This window comes from Mytilus californianus, unplaced genomic scaffold (assembly GCF_021869535.1).
Source record: "Mytilus californianus isolate M0D057914Y unplaced genomic scaffold, xbMytCali1.0.p SCAF_3, whole genome shotgun sequence".
Taxonomy (NCBI): Eukaryota; Metazoa; Mollusca; class Bivalvia; order Mytilida; family Mytilidae; genus Mytilus; species Mytilus californianus.
This window is the reverse complement of record NW_026262679.1, coordinates 108,539,432-108,556,613: the sequence shown is the minus strand read 5'-3', so window position 1 is coordinate 108,556,613 and position 17,182 is coordinate 108,539,432. Positions and strand designations below refer to the sequence as shown.

The window sequence follows — 17,182 nt, the reverse complement described above, 5'->3', positions numbered from 1 at the left end:
TGAGGGGCGAATTTGTGAAGGAACTTGTGGATACTCCCATATCTGCAGTATCTGTTTCAAAGGTCATTCTATGTCCCAATGCTACAGGAATAAAACAACAAACAGGTCAAATGACAATGGGCCATCCAGAAAAAATTTTGAAACCACATCTCGTATACAACGACCTGCAGCTGCTGCCACCAAACCTAAACAAATGTAAATGACCTACTCCTATTATGACAGATAGATTGAAATTTCATTTACAAGGTTATGACTCAGAAAAATCACTTTATCTTTTAAACGGTTTTAAATATGGTTTTCGATTGGAACATAATGGGCCTAGATCACAGTATAATTGCTCTAACCTTAAATCAGCTAAAAGCAATCCTTTAATAGTATAAGAAAAAATTAACAAAGAGGTTAATTGTCAAAGAGTTATGGGCCCCTTTTTAGAAAAACCTTTCTTTAAATTTGAGGGTTTCACCATTAGGTCTTGTACCTAAAAAGTCTAAATCAGCTTGGCGATTAATTCACATCTTGTCGTACCCAGACAAAAAGTCTAATTCAGTTAATGCTGGTATTTCCGACGAATCTGCTGCAGTACATTATGCAGGCATTAATGAAGCCATTAATGAAATTAAACAACTGCGTAGCCGCAAATATCAAGTTTTCCTATCCAAAAACGATGTTAGATCGTCCTTGAGAATCCTTCCAGTTAATCCGACAGATTATGAATTATTAGGTTTTAAATGGAATAATAAGTTCTACTATGATTGTTGCCTCCCAATGGGATGTCGGACCAGTTGTAAAATATTTGAAGAGATCAGTACTGCTTTAGAATGGATACATTGACGAAATTAGGTATCACTTCAATGGTGCATATTTTGGATGATTTTCTGATCATTGAGAAATCGAAAGAGGATGCAATTTCCAAACTCAAGGCGTTCATCAATTTATGTGAAGACTTGGTGGTACCCTTATCAGCAGAAAAGACTGAACTCCCCTCTCAAACTATGGATTTTGTGGGCATAACATTGGACGTAATTAAACAAGAAGCTCGTTTGCCACTGGATAAGATAACAAAATGTCGATATCTTCTGGAAAAGTTCTTACATATGAAATGTTGTACATTAAAAGAACTGCAATCACTTATTGGAGTCTTGAATTTTGCTTGTTCTGTTATTCAACCAGGACGTGCATTTTTGAGAAGGATGATTAATTTAACAATGATTGTATCTGATTCTCAAACTCACGTTTATCTGAATCTGGAGACAAAAGATGACATGAGAATATGGCTTCAGTTTTTAGATTCTTTTAATGGTAAATCAATGTTTTTAAATGAAAGTTTCATGTCAAGTAATACATTGGAACTTCACACTGATGCTGCACAAAGGCTATGCAGGCATATACAGGTCAAAATGGTTTTATGGTCCATTCCCAGAAAACTGGAAAAACATCAATATAATGACCTTGGAGTTTTACCCTATCATCTTAGCAATTGAGTTATGAGGGCCATTGTGGAGAAATCACTCTATACTATTATTCACTGACAATGAAACACTGGTTTCTGTGATTGATAAACAGTCAACATCTGATGGTCAAGCAATGAAAATGGTTAGATACATGGTTTTAAGATGTTTGCAATTTAACATATTATTTAAAGCAAAGCATATACCCGGAAAGAAGAATATTTTTGCAGATTGCCTTTCTCGTTTACAGGTAGAAAAGTTTTTGAAAATAGCCCCAGCTGCTCAACCCAAACCGTGCTTAGTTCCACATCAATTCCAGCCACATAACTTTTGGAGTACGTAACAATCTTAGCAAATGCAGCTCTAGCTCCATCAACTCAAGCTACTTACAGCCGCGCATGGAAAATTTTTGACTCTTTCTGTACAGAAATAATGAACCAAAGTCTTAAGCAACCACTATCTGTAGCTACAATTTCATTGTTCATTGCTACATGTTTAAAAAATCATATGCTCCTAGTACAATTTCAACATAGCTATCCGCCATAGCCTATGTGCACAAAATGATGTCAATGCCTGACAACACTCGGTCGTTTTTAGTTGAAAAATTAGTTACAGGCACATATAGATTATCAAAAACATTTGATAGCCGTCTCCAAATTACAATTCCTATTTTAAACAAGTTGTTACATAGTATAACATTAGTTATCAAGTGTACATATGATCAAGTTTTGTTCAAGGCAATTTTCTTATTTGCTTTTTCAACTTTCTCTAGAGTTGGAGAGTTGGTGACATAAAAAAATGCAACAAATGATAATGTTCTGCTATTGTACGATGTTTCATTGTCTTATGTACAGGGCAAAGCTGCAGAAATTCAGGTTTGCTTCCGAAAATTTAAGCATAACGTAAGTGGAATGCCAAAGACCATTTCGTTTTCACATGGTACCGCATGGAATCAGCAGTCGTAGCTATGGTTGAGTACCTTAAAGTGAGACCCTATTCCGTACCCACAGAACCATTGATGCCACTCCATTACATCGTCCAGACTTTGCCAGAATTTTACATAAATACCTAGCATCTTGTGGTCTGGATAGTTCGAGATACAAAGGACACAGTTTCCGCATAGGAGCAGCAACTGATGTAGCCGAGAGAGGCTTATCCGATTCACAAATACGCTCTATGGGACGTTGGAAGTCTAACACATTTCAAAAATACATAAGATCCCATTTAAATTGATAGGCATTTTTGGTACCTGCTTGGGCCGGTACAATTATTTTTATAGGAATATATACAAATTTTTCAGCACCTCTGCGTTACTTGCTTGGGCTGGTAATTGGCACTCAATACGAATTTTATTTTTGGTAAATCTCCAGTTAGTGTGTCATCATATAATAAACATATCATGTTATGCAATAGCAATTATAAAAGATAAAAGGTTTCAACGCATGAAGCTATGTTATTTTAACAATACTTAACTGCTTGGGCCGTTAAGTTTTCAATGCCAATTGCATGCTATATTTAACTATAATGCATACATTAACATTAATATATAGATGTTTGTTTGTTGCTCTAATATCTATTTAGTTATGCACAATAGATTGTTGTGGAAGTTTTTATTGCCATTATTTGCTTACAAGGACTTTGTCTGTTAACATAACAGTACTTGCTTGGGGCGGTATTGTATTTATACTTGTATGGTTCAATTGGAACTAATTATGATCAGGCATTAAGCTCAAAGCTTTTTTTTCTGCCAAGTGCTTGGCCTTTGTGGGGTAGGTAGGACTTATTTTATTGCATCTTTCCTTGTGGCTTAGTTGACCCCTTTTCTAGGCCAAGCTATTGTATTATGTAATATGTTATGTAATATGTTATTAGTGTTTTTATGTATTTTCATTCATTATTATCGTGTTGTACAGATGTATATATATTGTGTATTTTGATATGAAAGAATTTTTTACGAATAAGTAAAAATTTTGCAATTTACTTTCTAGTTTCTCCATTCATTTATACATTGCCCATACGATATCAAAAAGAACTTTTCGTCAAATTCTGACACTTACATCATATCAGATGGTTTGTTACGGTTGTAGGAAGATAGCATAAAGCCAAGTTATTTTAATAACTTATTTTATGCAGATGACGGAAATCTTTAGTTTTATTCTAATTTAACTTTTGCCTTTCCCTTTGGGGAGCCCCTGCACTAGATCTTGTGTTGCAGTATTTACACTTCACGTCACAGTTTTACACATTCTTGATAATCAACACGATCGATATTTATGTAAACAAGATTTTATTAGGGATTTTATCAATTTTCCCTCCCTCCATCCCCTTTTTTCAACTCCTTTTCTTAACTTAGAAATTTGTTGTTTTGTCTAACTATCACATTTTTGGCTTGGCTTAGTTGATCCCTTTTCTAGGCCAAGCTATTGTATTATGTAATATGTTATATAATATGTTATTAGTGTTTTTATGTATTTTCATTCATTATTATCGTGTTGTACAGAGGTATATATATTGTGTATTTTGATATGAAAGAATTTTTTACGAATAAGTAAAAATTTTGCAATTTACTTTCTAGTTTCTTCATTCATTTATACATTGCCCATACGATATCAAAAAGAACTTTTCGTCGAATTTTGACACTTACATCATATCAGATGGTTTGTTACAGTTGTAGGAAGATAGCAGAAATGTAGTTTATCATGAAGTTGTTGTCACATCAACTTGAAACATAGTTAAACATGTCCATTATGATGTTGACCTTTGCAGTATATATGCAAAATGAGGGTTTTGACCAGAATTTAGCGATATGTTTAATGGACACAGCATATCGTTGTTTAAAATATCTGGAATATTGAAGGAAATTTAATTGTCTTACTTTCATTCTTTGTCGATATAGTTGCATTTCACGCATGTTTCACTGATATTTTAGATATTTCTTTGATGCATATTGGTTAAAAAGTTAAACATATAAACATACAGAACTTAAAGCTCATTCCAAACACCAATTTTTCAGTGTTCCTTATAGTTCTAAGCATGAAAAGGACTACCTATCTTCAAGGATTAAGGTATCTTGCTTAGTCTCAAAGATATACAGATAACTGGAGTATATGTGGCGAATACAGATAGTTTGGAATTTGTTCGCCCAACAACATTTAAAAAAAACTGCTGTTCTCATTGTTTGCCATATTTAGAAGAAAAGTTTTATACCATAACTCTGTAATTTGTTTTCATTGAATCTTTTATCAGTTTTAACATAATTTGTTGCAAATTTATAATCAAAGGAGTCCTTTACGGAAAACACCCCAAACATTGAAGAGTTCCATTTGTAATTGGGATAATTTTGTTCTCACAAGTTTCCTACTGTATTTAAATAAACGATGCGATTGTTTAGCGGTCAAAAATTGTAAAATTGTTTTTTCTAGTAGCGGCAATTTTCCCAATGACTGAAACATTAATAAAAGAAAAGAAAAAAATTACCACCAATGTAAATATATATCAACAGACAGACTATTTATTAAGAAAGTACATTGGCTTTACACATCAACCATATTTTCTATTGTTAAGTCTTTCTTCAAATACATGTGTTGTCCGAATTGTTTGTTCTTTAGATAATTGTTTCATCAAAACCACATTGAAAATCAAACATTTAACATTTTCGTAAAAAGGAAAAAAAATAAAAACAAACAACACCATGCCAAAAAGTCAAACAGAAACTACCAGACAAAAATCTAAAGACTGACCAACACCGAAAACCAAGAACGAAAACTGAAGCTCTGAAAGCGTAATACATATTTGTGTTTGAGATACAATGGATAAGCGTTAGTACGTTAAAAAAATACCATGAGTCCGGAAGTTTAGAATAATAACATCCCACTAGTAATCAATGTATTTTAACTATCAGTAATTATGAGGCAGTGAGCTTTAAACACGATCATTGCTGCAAACCTGTCTGTACTATAACGATGAGAAACAACAATAATTTTGCTTAGCTATATGGTAAATTCCCGGTATAATTAAGGCTTTTTAACTCGTGTATATTTACCTCATACCCCTCCTTTCCACACTATTTGTGAGAACAAGACAACTAGGTAAAAAGTACATAATTTTAATATATCCAATCCTGAGGTTGAAGTCGTGAGTATCATTGAGAAATGTTCTTACTTTCCAAGTCCTGATACGACTGGTCGAGGCATCGGCTAAAAATGAATGAATATACTAGTATACTTGACTAATGAAGTTCAAGACGAATATTTTTGTATGAAACATTTCCGTTTACAGGTTATGCATTTACGAAATGACAATTATTTCTGTGAAATGGCAAAATTGTTGAACATATTTACGTTTGACACAACCCTGACACAAACAGATAGTTATACTGAAAGTATTTTGTAATTATCTACATGTTGACAACGAAATAATTTCTTCTCTATTTTAATATAACCTAAAAGTTCCTAAAAATTGCCTACTTTTGATGAAAATCTGGTACATGTACATATCCCCATATTTCGTTATTTTAATGAAGTTACAGTCAACTTATTTTTTTATAGTCATGCAGTTACTGTTTATGTTTTTCTGAAATCCCTTTTTCAGATTTTTGAAAAATATGTATTTGAATTGAACCCTATAATTTTTTTATTTTCTTCTGATTGATAAGCCCCAAAGAACCAAAATGTACCATTTCCTTTATTCCTTTGTGAATAAATTTATAATTATGATGTGAAATGCTACATATATGAAAATAACTCACGCAATTTTTTGGTGTTTCGAATACAGATGTGGATGCAACACCTGGGGTAATTCCGAAAAACTCAACAGTCATTTGATATCCACCTACAAGAAATAAATATATGTGTAAATTAACAACATATGCCGACGAAAAAGCACTTCCCTGTAAAACTTAATCTGTGGGCAATGAAAACAGTAAAATAACAAAAATACCGAACTCCAAGGAAAATTCAAAACGGAAAGTCCCTTAACAAATGGCAAAATTAAAAGCTCAAACACATTAAACGAATGTAAAACAACTGTCATATTCCTGACTTGGTACACGAATCCCAACAACACCAGGAGTTGAATCAAGTGCTCTAAAAGGGTAAGTATGCTTTACAGTCTTCGAAATAAGGTCAAATTATCAAAACAAATAAAGTTGTATACACATGTGCGATCAATTAGTTTAATAAATTATAATTTGAAATATAAAAGATTACTTTTTGGTTGATATGATTTTAAGTTTTTGTATAAAACGGACATTAGTAAATGGTGCCTTTCCTTGATGATAATAATAATATTTAAAAAATATTTTTTTTATACTTTTGAAAGACAAGTACACGGATAAAATTGAGAATGGAAATGGGGAATGTGTCAAAGAGACAACAACCCGACCATAGAACAGACAACAGCAGAAGGTCACCAAGAGGTCTTCAATGCAGCGAGAAATTCCCGCACCCGGAGGCGTCCTTTAGCTGGCCCCTTAACAAATATATATATACTAGTTCAGTGATAATGAACGCCATACTAAACTCCAAATTGTACACAAGAAACTGAAATTAAAAATAATACAAGACTGACGGATGTTGGTTTACAATGCTTTTCGGTTTGATTACCTATAAGGTAAAGTAAGGTTGTCTATGGTGATAATGCCATATATCTGCTGGGTTTGTCTTGTAGTTTGATAACGATGAACTAGGCATCAACATAAAAAAAATGATCTCGACAGCTGTTTACATATCAAAGCAAATCCGCTCAAGACATGTGTACACAAATTGAGTATAACATAAAAAAAACTAGAATATAAACTTTTTCCCAACTAAACATTATTATAATGTCCTATAATGGCGCTTTAAATAATATTAGTGGCGAATCCTAGGGTTTTTGTCAAGTTAATTATTTACATGAATTAAATTGTCACTTTGATCAAAATACTCAAAGTAGCTCATAACTATTACCTCCATCTTCAGTTGCACCTGTGGCTTCATATGCCAAAGGTATGCATCCATCATCGGACATAGTGGCATAGATAACATTCTGACCCATAGAGAATTTGTACATTGTAGCCATAACCTTTGAACTTCCAGCTCCAAAGTAAGATTGGACTATTTTAGTATGATTCTCTAGAAAAAAAGGTATAATATAAAATAGTGAATATCCTATCATTTAAGAACATTTTGTTTTGAAGATGTTTAGATTAAGTATATTACATTATATACTCATATTTACATTACATATGATCTTGTAAATACAGCAAAATTTCAAATAAAATTTATTAAACAAGAAAAATCATATACATACATGTACATTGAGGGAAAATATATATGTTTCGTAGCGAATACAAATCAATGAAAAAATTCCGACAATACACATTTATTGTTTTATCCTGTGATTTACACCCGACAATTTACGGTTTCTATACTATTAAACGAGAAGACTTCATTTTGTGTGTCGCTTCTCTTCCTTCCACAATAAATGCATCATCATGCCTCTGTGTCCTATATGTACCTTGCATAGTCGCATTTGTCATTCATTCTTATGATTATTCAGTTTGGGTTATTTGGGGAGAAAAATGAAAATAAAGACGTCCGAATATTGTTTCCGTCATCAGACCGACTTTTAAGTCATAGACAAGACTTCCGGTTTTAAACTTACAAATAATTTTCATAAGTCCTTGGGGACAGCCTGTCAGGACAATCATTTTCGCGTTTATCTGCATGTATACTATGATTATACTACTATAATATATATAGAGAATCTCTATAGATAATAGCAGTGATCGCCGTGGAGAAGAAACTTGAAATTGATAGTTGATAGTACATACACTTTATTTACAATATACGTATGTTCATAGTATACAGAAACGCGAAAAATAATGGAACTCAACAGAAAAAAAAAAAAAAAAAATAACGGACTTTGGAAAAAAGAGAGAGGGTTTAAAAATATTGTCCTGTCTCCAAGTACCTATGATTTTTGATACCTTTTCTGAAATTGTCCAGACATAACAGTGGTGGATCCAGAAATTTTCATAAGGGTTGGCGGGGGAGGGGGAGAGGGGGCACTGACTGCTTAAGAGGGGTCCCGCTCTAGTCATGCATCATTGATTCCCTATATAATCAACAAATTTTTCCCACAAAGGGGGGGGGGGGGGTGGTGAGGGGTCCGAACCCCCTGAAAAACCCTCTAAATCCGCCTCTGCGTGTAATCTTTCACAAAAATTCATCCTACAACAGTTTACATACTTTCAACCAAGCTCTAAATGACCGCGATTTCGCGGGTGTGTTCTAGTAGTTGTTTAAATCCAAATAGCTGTCTCTGATTTTTCAAAGAAATCGACGGATCGCGAAGATAGAGGACCCAAAAATAAACTGTCACCCAAAACAACATTCGCATTACCGTTTGCTCAATATGGAAGCGGAGTAACAGGAGACTTTTTTTGTGCTAGTACAGTTCTAATTTTTATTTCATACGATGCGATTCGGATTATTTGATAAAGTGTATTGCACAGACAGTTTCTTTGTTGGTTTGATATAGAATTTGTTCGGATATCTGTAGCTAATACGTTAAACAGCGAATTTACACTAGAGTTGATACACTAACATGCGGTCTATTTAAAAAAAAATTTGTTGTATTACACCGCAATACATTCCGTGAAGAACGTATCCAAAAGTTTAACACTGACATAAAAAAGCAGAAAATACCAAGGGGACAATAAAAAAACTAATTCGTCAGACAACACAATGACTATATCAAATGTCAAAAAGTCAATAAAAGTCCACAAAACACAACACTTTACTTACTTGGAACACATCCGGGCTCTATTGAGTTAATTGGCATTCTCGTACAACTAACTTCCATTCCATCTTTTGTTGTGGTAACATATTGTTCTCCCTGTTCAAGAAAAACATCAAATGTTTAATTGAATCATTTTTACTCTTATTAGTGAAAATAACGGCTTATTCAACTCCGCTTTTTACTCTTAGACTATTGGAGTTCGAATAGATGATAAAATTGATCATATTTCAGTAAAGACATGACTTTTGCATAGTCACCTATATGACAAACTTATTTTTACGATTTATAATCTTATTTTTAAATGTTCACAACATTATGTTTATAAGTGAAAAGTCGTGTATGGACAAGAATATCTGCGCCCTGCTTTATTAAATATACATGTAGTTGTACAATCAAGCGAGAACCCAGTGTAATTGCCAAAACAGATGTGAATGCTTTAAATTGTTCTTTGGAGTTATATGCTAACGTTTTGAAAGGAATGCAAAAGACAGATTTAATAAGAAAATGCACTGCAATAGAAAGATTGTTTGCATAGTTAATGTTTATGAAATAGTATGACGATATATTTATTCACTTACAGAACCATAATCTTGTAAAATTTTCTGTTCCATACCCTGACCGTCCATCGCAAGTTGTTGTGTTATAAATACCCTCCTCATGTCTGTATCTACAGTAACATTCTGTTCAATCTGCAGATCAAATAATCAGCTATAATTCTTAGATCTATTTGATTGTTAATTAAGAGTTGTCTCTAAAATCATATTTGTATGTCAGGGGGAGAAATACCACTTTTCTATACCATTTGAGATAATTTCTCATATATAGATAAATAGTTCTTAACTTCTAGGTCATTATGTCTGTGGTGAATAATTGTCTCATTAGCAATCATACCACATTTTCTTATTTTCATATATGTCTTAAAAATTCGGGAAATAGAACATTTCAAAAAAAATTAGAAGAAAAAAAGGGTTTTGAATTATTGCCAACCACTTAAATTCAAATTCCAAGTTTTAACCTGCATGGAATAAAGAAGTATCCTGTCTTAGAAAAAAATAAACCTCATCAGAGTTACCTGCACGTACGAACTTGTTTTTGGCTGCATTTAAACATTCAGAGAGCACAACTTTATACATGCTAGTATATAAAATTAAGAAGATGTGGTATGATTGCCAATGATACAACTCTCCACAAGACACCAAATGACATAGAAATTAACAACTTTAGGTCACCGTACAGCCTTCAACAATGAGCAAAACCCATACCGCATAGCCAGCTATAAAAGGCCCCGAAATGACAAATGTAAAACAATTTAAACGAGAAAACTAACGGCCTGATTTATGTACAAAACAATGGACGAAAAACAAATATAATATACAGCAACAAACGACAACCACTGAACTGCAAGCTCCTGACTTGGGACAGGCACATACAGAATGTGGCGGGGTTAAACTAGTTTGAAGGCGCCAACCCTCCCCTTAACCTGGGGCAGTGGTGTATTATGCTTATTTCATTGAAATATTCCAAACTATTAAACCTTTACTTAAAGTCATTAATACAATTTGAATTTTAACTTTGATTTCACTCTCAATAATAATTGTAAATACCTCATATTTGATTTCCAATATAATGTCTCATAAGATATGATTAATAGGGCAAGCTAATATTTCAGAGCTATTTTTTCTGATACCTTTGAAGTTTGAAACAGTGCTACGATATACTTAAATTGTTTGGGGTTGAAATTTTCATAGTAAATGACCAAATAATATCAAATCTATATTTGACGAGGTCGTTTGTGAATTGTAACCTTGTATCAAATGTAGTGACTCGTTATGTTTTTTCTGCTATTACCGAATTTGACATCAGATGAAAACGTATTCCTCTACTGAATGGTACACAAATATTAAATGTATAGCAGCGTTAAAACGTTTAAACCCGCTGCATTTTTATGCACCTGTCCTAAGTCAGAAGCCTGTTGTTCAGTGGTTGTCGTTTGTTGGTGTGGTTCATAAGTGTTTTTCCTGTTTCGTTTTTATATAGATTAGATCGTTGGTTTTCCTGTTTGAATTGTTTTACACCAGTTATTTTGGGGCCCTTTATAGCTTGTTGTTTGGTGTGAGCCAAGGCTCTGTGTTGAAGGCCGTACTTTGACCTACCATTGTTTACTTTTTACATATTGTGACTTTGATGGATAGTTGTTTCATTGGCACTCAAACCACATTTTCTGATTTATATTATATAGTATATTCATTATATTAAAACTATTCCATTTAAGAATTTGTAAAAAGACTTTCAAAGTTAGCTTCTTTATTATACATTTAAACACATGTGTACCTATGAAATATCAAATGATTCCAAACAGTACCGCGTAATGTAATATGGGCCGTCTTGGCTTTACTGAAAGATGCGAACTCTTCCGTTAATGATGGAAGAATTTGAGTTTAGAAATGTGGTCGCCGGGACTTCTCCGATTTGCAATTAGTACCTTATTCCAACAAAAGACATCCGTGTGGCTGTTCTGATTTATAAATAAACAGCCACGTCCGTTAGGAATGGGGATGCAATACGATGCCTTATGAAGGAAGGGTCCGCAAGTTGAAAAATCCTTGAAACTACTGTTCCGGATGTCCGTATGTGACCTGTTTCAAGGCTCTAAAGAATCTTTGCGTGGGCAGTCTTAATTCTCACACTTCGTCCCGGTCGAACCACTTTGGAGATCCTACCTATTGGAGTAATTGTTGACATGTTCTCGCCCTGAATATGTATGAAATAATTGCTACGGGGCAATAATGGCAAAAAACAATAAATCATCAAGTTATTAATATTGTTTCGCTAAATATACATTCATTATTGAGCTTCCAAGTACCATAATCATTCATTCAAACATGATCCGAAAAGATAATGTCGTACTGAAACTGTTTCAAAGATTGGTCGTATACTCCACGTTTACAGGCAAGAAATCTCAATCTTATATGAGAGTTTTTGTTTTAGTTACACCGATACTGTTCATGGTCAACAATAAAGTGTTAATGAACAGGTTACAAATAGAAATAAAATTAAACAAACATGTAATAGATAAGAATAAAAAGTAAATTTTCAATACATGCACTTATTTAAAAGTTTTTCCATATGTTTAGTTACCTCAGTGTAATGTCCCTGCCCCTTGCCATCTGTTGAACCCAGAGCAATATATTCTGTTCCTTCCCATTTACTTGGTGGACAGCAAGACCAGACTAAGGCTGGGAGCACAATCAAAGCTGTGTAACGAAACATATTGTCCGATATAATTAAATTCCTCCACTTGTCAGTGTTATATATACACGAACAGACGGCTGGTTCTTATCACTTATTTGCCATTTGTAAAGTAAGAACATAGCCTTCGTAATGGAAGTAAACCGATAAGATAAAGCAGATCAGTATCAGTTCAATAACCAGAATTTATTTATTGTTAGTATGTTGAAATATTCAGAACTAACCTAAAAAAAGACACATTTACAATGTGAACTTTATCGTGAGTTTTTGACCAGTCGATCAACATTTCCTCGCATTTCTGTACTCTTATAAAGTAATATGTACGACGGAGTGACAAACTTCGAATCTACATGAACATGAATTTTTTCAGAACTTATTAGAATGAAAATGAATTTATATATCTAAAAAAGTATAACAAAAATACCGAACTCCAAGGCAAATTCAAAAAGGGGAAATCAATAAAAACTGATTTGATCAAACGCTATTAATACACAGAACAAGTGAAAAACAACTGACATATTCCTGATTTGGTACAGGCATTTTCCGAAGAAAATGGTGGGTAAAACATAGTTTTATAGCTAGTTAAACCTCCCATTTGTATGACAGTTGTTTATAGTTCCGTTATATTGACAAAATTGGATGAGCAACCCAAACAAACATAATAGGTTAATGTGACCATAATTGAAACCCAGCAGCCAAAGCTGTGTAAACATCCATCACAGACATACAACACAACTGACTAAAAATTTAAAGAAATATACAAATTAATCTGACAAAGACCTCAACAAAAAAGGTGAAGAGAGTAAATTTGACAATGACGTCAACAAAAAAGTTTTTGTCGTTGATTGTATATATACCATATTTGGTATACACTTTCTCGATAAAATTAAGTAAACATAAATACAAGGTTAAACGAAATAACACTGAAAACCCCTTTGTGTCCGAATCGCACACCAGGACCCACCATCACCTGGATTGCCCAAAGTCAAAAAGTAAAAAAACCTGATGGCGGGATGCATAAATACCGAGTCACGTCAAATGTCAAAACTCCGATAGCGGGATGCATAAATACCGAGTCACGTCAAAAGTATTACTACCAAAAGAAACATAATAGCACGAAGACAAATAACGGGGAAACAAAAGTAAATAAAAATATACAGCACATAGATTACAACTCAAGGCCATCTTGTATTATTTGTGAAGTATCTATTAGATCTTGGTACTTTCCGATGAACTTTTTGAGAAAACGGATGAGACGTTTTTTGACAAAAGCCTGGCTCATTGATTTTTTGATCAGACGCCGACGGCGTTTTATAAAGTCTGAGTAGCAACTGCAATTTCTTCGTATGAATGGAGAAATGTATACTCCATATGCGGGTGAAGTTGGCATATTGCTGCTAATGAGAGGAAAATTATAAATTCAAAATTAAAATCATCTCGTGTTATAGATTCAGGTACTGAGATGACTGATGTTGCCAAATTCGAGATAAATGTCTAGAAATGATGCGAAGGAAGCTGTATCTGTGGTATCGTGAATCTCTAGTTCAGGAGGATATATTAATGGGACCCCATCAGAAAAGTTTGGATTGTTAATGGAAAGAACATTATCAATATACCAGTTTGTGAAATTGAATAATCTAGCATCTTGTTTTTTTTTAAAGTGTCTGAAAGAACACTGACGCATATGAAAATAAGAAAAGATCGACCAGGAGAGGTGCACAGTTGGTTCCCATAGGAATGTCGACAACCTACTGAAAAATTCTACCTCCAAATTCAACAAATATGTTGTCAATGAGAAATATAAAAATAAGGAGATGTGATATGAGTGCCAATTAGATAACTAACCACCACCGTACGGCCTTCACCAATGAGAAAAAACCCATACCGTATAATAAAGGCCCCAGTATACTGGCCACTTATTCTTCGGTATAGAATGCTTTTATTTTCGGGCTCATTTTTAACCAAATATGTAGAATTATATCCCAAAACAATAAATTTGTAGGATATGGCACCATTTTTATGGAGGAAAGCATTGCGGATAATTTCTTTAAGACTGTTTTTTTTTTTTATTTTTCATGTGGTATGCTGGTGTGAAAGGAGGAAAAATCGAAGGTTTTGTTAGAATTCATTGCAGAAGTTCTTTTGAATTCTTAAGAATCCACATATGGTTAATGCCACTACGCGAGTAAACAGTGTAACAGTATTTCTGTAATCCCTCTTTCACTGCGGGCAAAAGTTAATCTAACGGACTATTCCTTTGTAGAACATGAAGATGACCCAGTAATTTACTGTTATTTGTACGTAGCATTGTGAAGTTTAGGTATCCAATACAAGCAAAAAGTCAAAAACAAAAATACCGAACTCCAAGGGAAATTCAAAACGGAAAGTGCTTTATAAAATAACAAAATCAAAAGCTCAAACACATCAAACGAATGGAAAACACCTGTCATATTCCTGACTTGGTACAGGCATTTCTACTATATTGGAAGCTAAGTCCTCATATTTGTTGTTCATTGAAATTTTCACGATAAGTTGGTAAAGGGCTGTGTCCTATATTCAAAACTTTTTATCATGACTAAAGAATGAATTAAAATTTTTTTCTAAGTTCACCCTTTGACATAAAAAATAATTGTAAAACGATAAAAACTGAAGAAAATAGATTATGTATCATTTTGTCTAATTGTCTTTACTATCACAAGTTTACTTAAAAAAGATAAAGATGTAAAAAATGCTGTCCTGTTAATTTCATGATTCTTTACAGACGTCAAATTGAATGCATTTGGTATATCACATAAATGAACAGAATAATGATTTTTATTAAGGGGGCACAGAACACTAAAGGGAGCTAACTCTTTGAAATTCAGCTGAACTTTTTAATCACATGATATTAATAAAGAGAAATCAAGCTTCCCAATTATCAAAATTAGAGTGTTTGTTAAAATGCTATATATCCAATGAAATTATTCCTGTTTATAGTGTGTTTCTAATTTCTTGCAATTTTTATATTTTTGTCAACAGGTCAAAGTTAATATTTTGTCAAAATGTAATGAAAATTAAACGGGCCAAATCTAATTTAATGTGTTGGGTATCCCTTCAGATGTATATAAAATGCATACCGGTTTAGGTGTATATCAACTGTACATCTGTAAATAGATATAAGAAGATGTGGTATGAGTGCCAAAGAGATAACTCTCCATCCAAGTAACAATTTGTAAAAGTAAACCATTATAGGTCAAAAGTACGGCCTTCAACACGGAGCCTTGGCTCACACCGAACAGCAAGCTATAAAGGCCCCCAAAAATGACTAGTGTAAAACCATTCAAACAGGAAAACCAACAGTATAATCTATATAAAAAACGAGAAACGAGAAACAATTATGAACCACATCAACAAACGACAAACACTGAACATCTGGTTCCTGAAAGCTATATATAAACTGTAATTTGTGAAAATGTATGTTAACTGTAGATCTATAAAGATGTATATAAACCGTTGATATAAATATTTTCAAATGTACATTATGCATCTTTACAGGTGTACACGATTATAGACATCTTAATAGGTGTACATTCAGTTTATATGTATCTCAATGAATGTACAGTTATATGCATCTCAACAAATGTACAGATCATATACAATGCAAATTCACATGAGATAGGTAACCAATCTACAGAAGAAAAAAAGAATGAACCCTATCTTTTAAAGTATTAACAACACAAAGAACGTCGAAACAGCAACATAATTGCAACCATTGTAAGTGCAATACAGAAAGTTTAACTTGTGTTGAAAGGCTCCATTTTATATATATCAAAATAGAAAGAATGATAATATAAAAATCTGTATCTATAGTATAGGCATATGTGTATACACCTTTGTCGAACACTATTTACTGAATGTATATATTACATTTGAAATGATTTTGCAATTATCGTCGTGATATATACTCTATTATTCAAAGTTTTTTTATATTAAAGATGTCGATAGGTGTTGTTATTGATCAAACAGCAAGGCTTACTTCTTTCAAACTGAGTTTTACTGTGCGTATTGCTGTGTGTTTGTTTATATTACATTGGCTTGAGGTATAGGGGAGGGTTGAGATTTCACAAAACATGTTTAACCTCGCCGCATTTTTGCGCCTTGTTAGTCTTGTATGGTTTTTTGGTTCATTTATATGTTTCGGAGTTTAATGTGACGTCCATTTTCCCTGAACTAGTACACATTTTTGTTTATGGAGCCAGCCGAAGCCCGCCTCTGAATGCGGGATTTTTTCGCTGTGTTGATGACCCATTGTTGGCCTTCTGCTGTTTTCTGCTCTTTGGTCGAGTTGTTGTCTCTTTGACACATTCCACGTTTACTTTCTCAATTTTACTATCAAAACAATAAGTTACGACGGCGGCCTGAATATCAACAGCTAGTTTATTTGGACTGGAATACAGTAAGTACTGTAATACATTATGATATAAAGTTAAAACAATACAATATGGTCGAAATGCGTAGCTGTTTTTCCCCTAGTTGAAATATTCTGAAGATAATTTAAAATTTTAAACGCATTTGATGTCACATCATCAGTATTTTTGGTAGATTAAGAAAATAATCAGAATTTATCTAGAAACTAAATTGGGAAGAGTAATCCTGACTTAAAGCGAAATTATGTCGAATCTGCCATACACACATTTTTCATTTTGGTACCGGATGTGTTCAAC

At 33.3% G+C, this 17,182-nt stretch overlaps 1 protein-coding gene across 1 annotated transcript; it reads right to left on the bottom strand.

Annotated features, from left to right (window-relative positions):
- Positions 1-5,537: 5,537 nt before the first annotated feature.
- Positions 5,538-12,569, bottom strand: LOC127735747 (ependymin-related protein 1-like). Its single transcript, XM_052246033.1, has 6 exons — positions 12,369-12,569; positions 9,809-9,919; positions 9,236-9,326; positions 7,394-7,558; positions 6,196-6,278; positions 5,538-5,644 (listed from the first exon to the last, which is right to left on the bottom strand). The coding sequence occupies exons 1-6, from the start codon at positions 12,498-12,500 to the stop codon at positions 5,606-5,608; spliced, it is 621 nt and encodes a 206-aa protein (XP_052101993.1). The 5' UTR covers positions 12,501-12,569; the 3' UTR covers positions 5,538-5,605.
- Between the last annotated feature and the right edge of the window lie 4,613 nt (positions 12,570-17,182).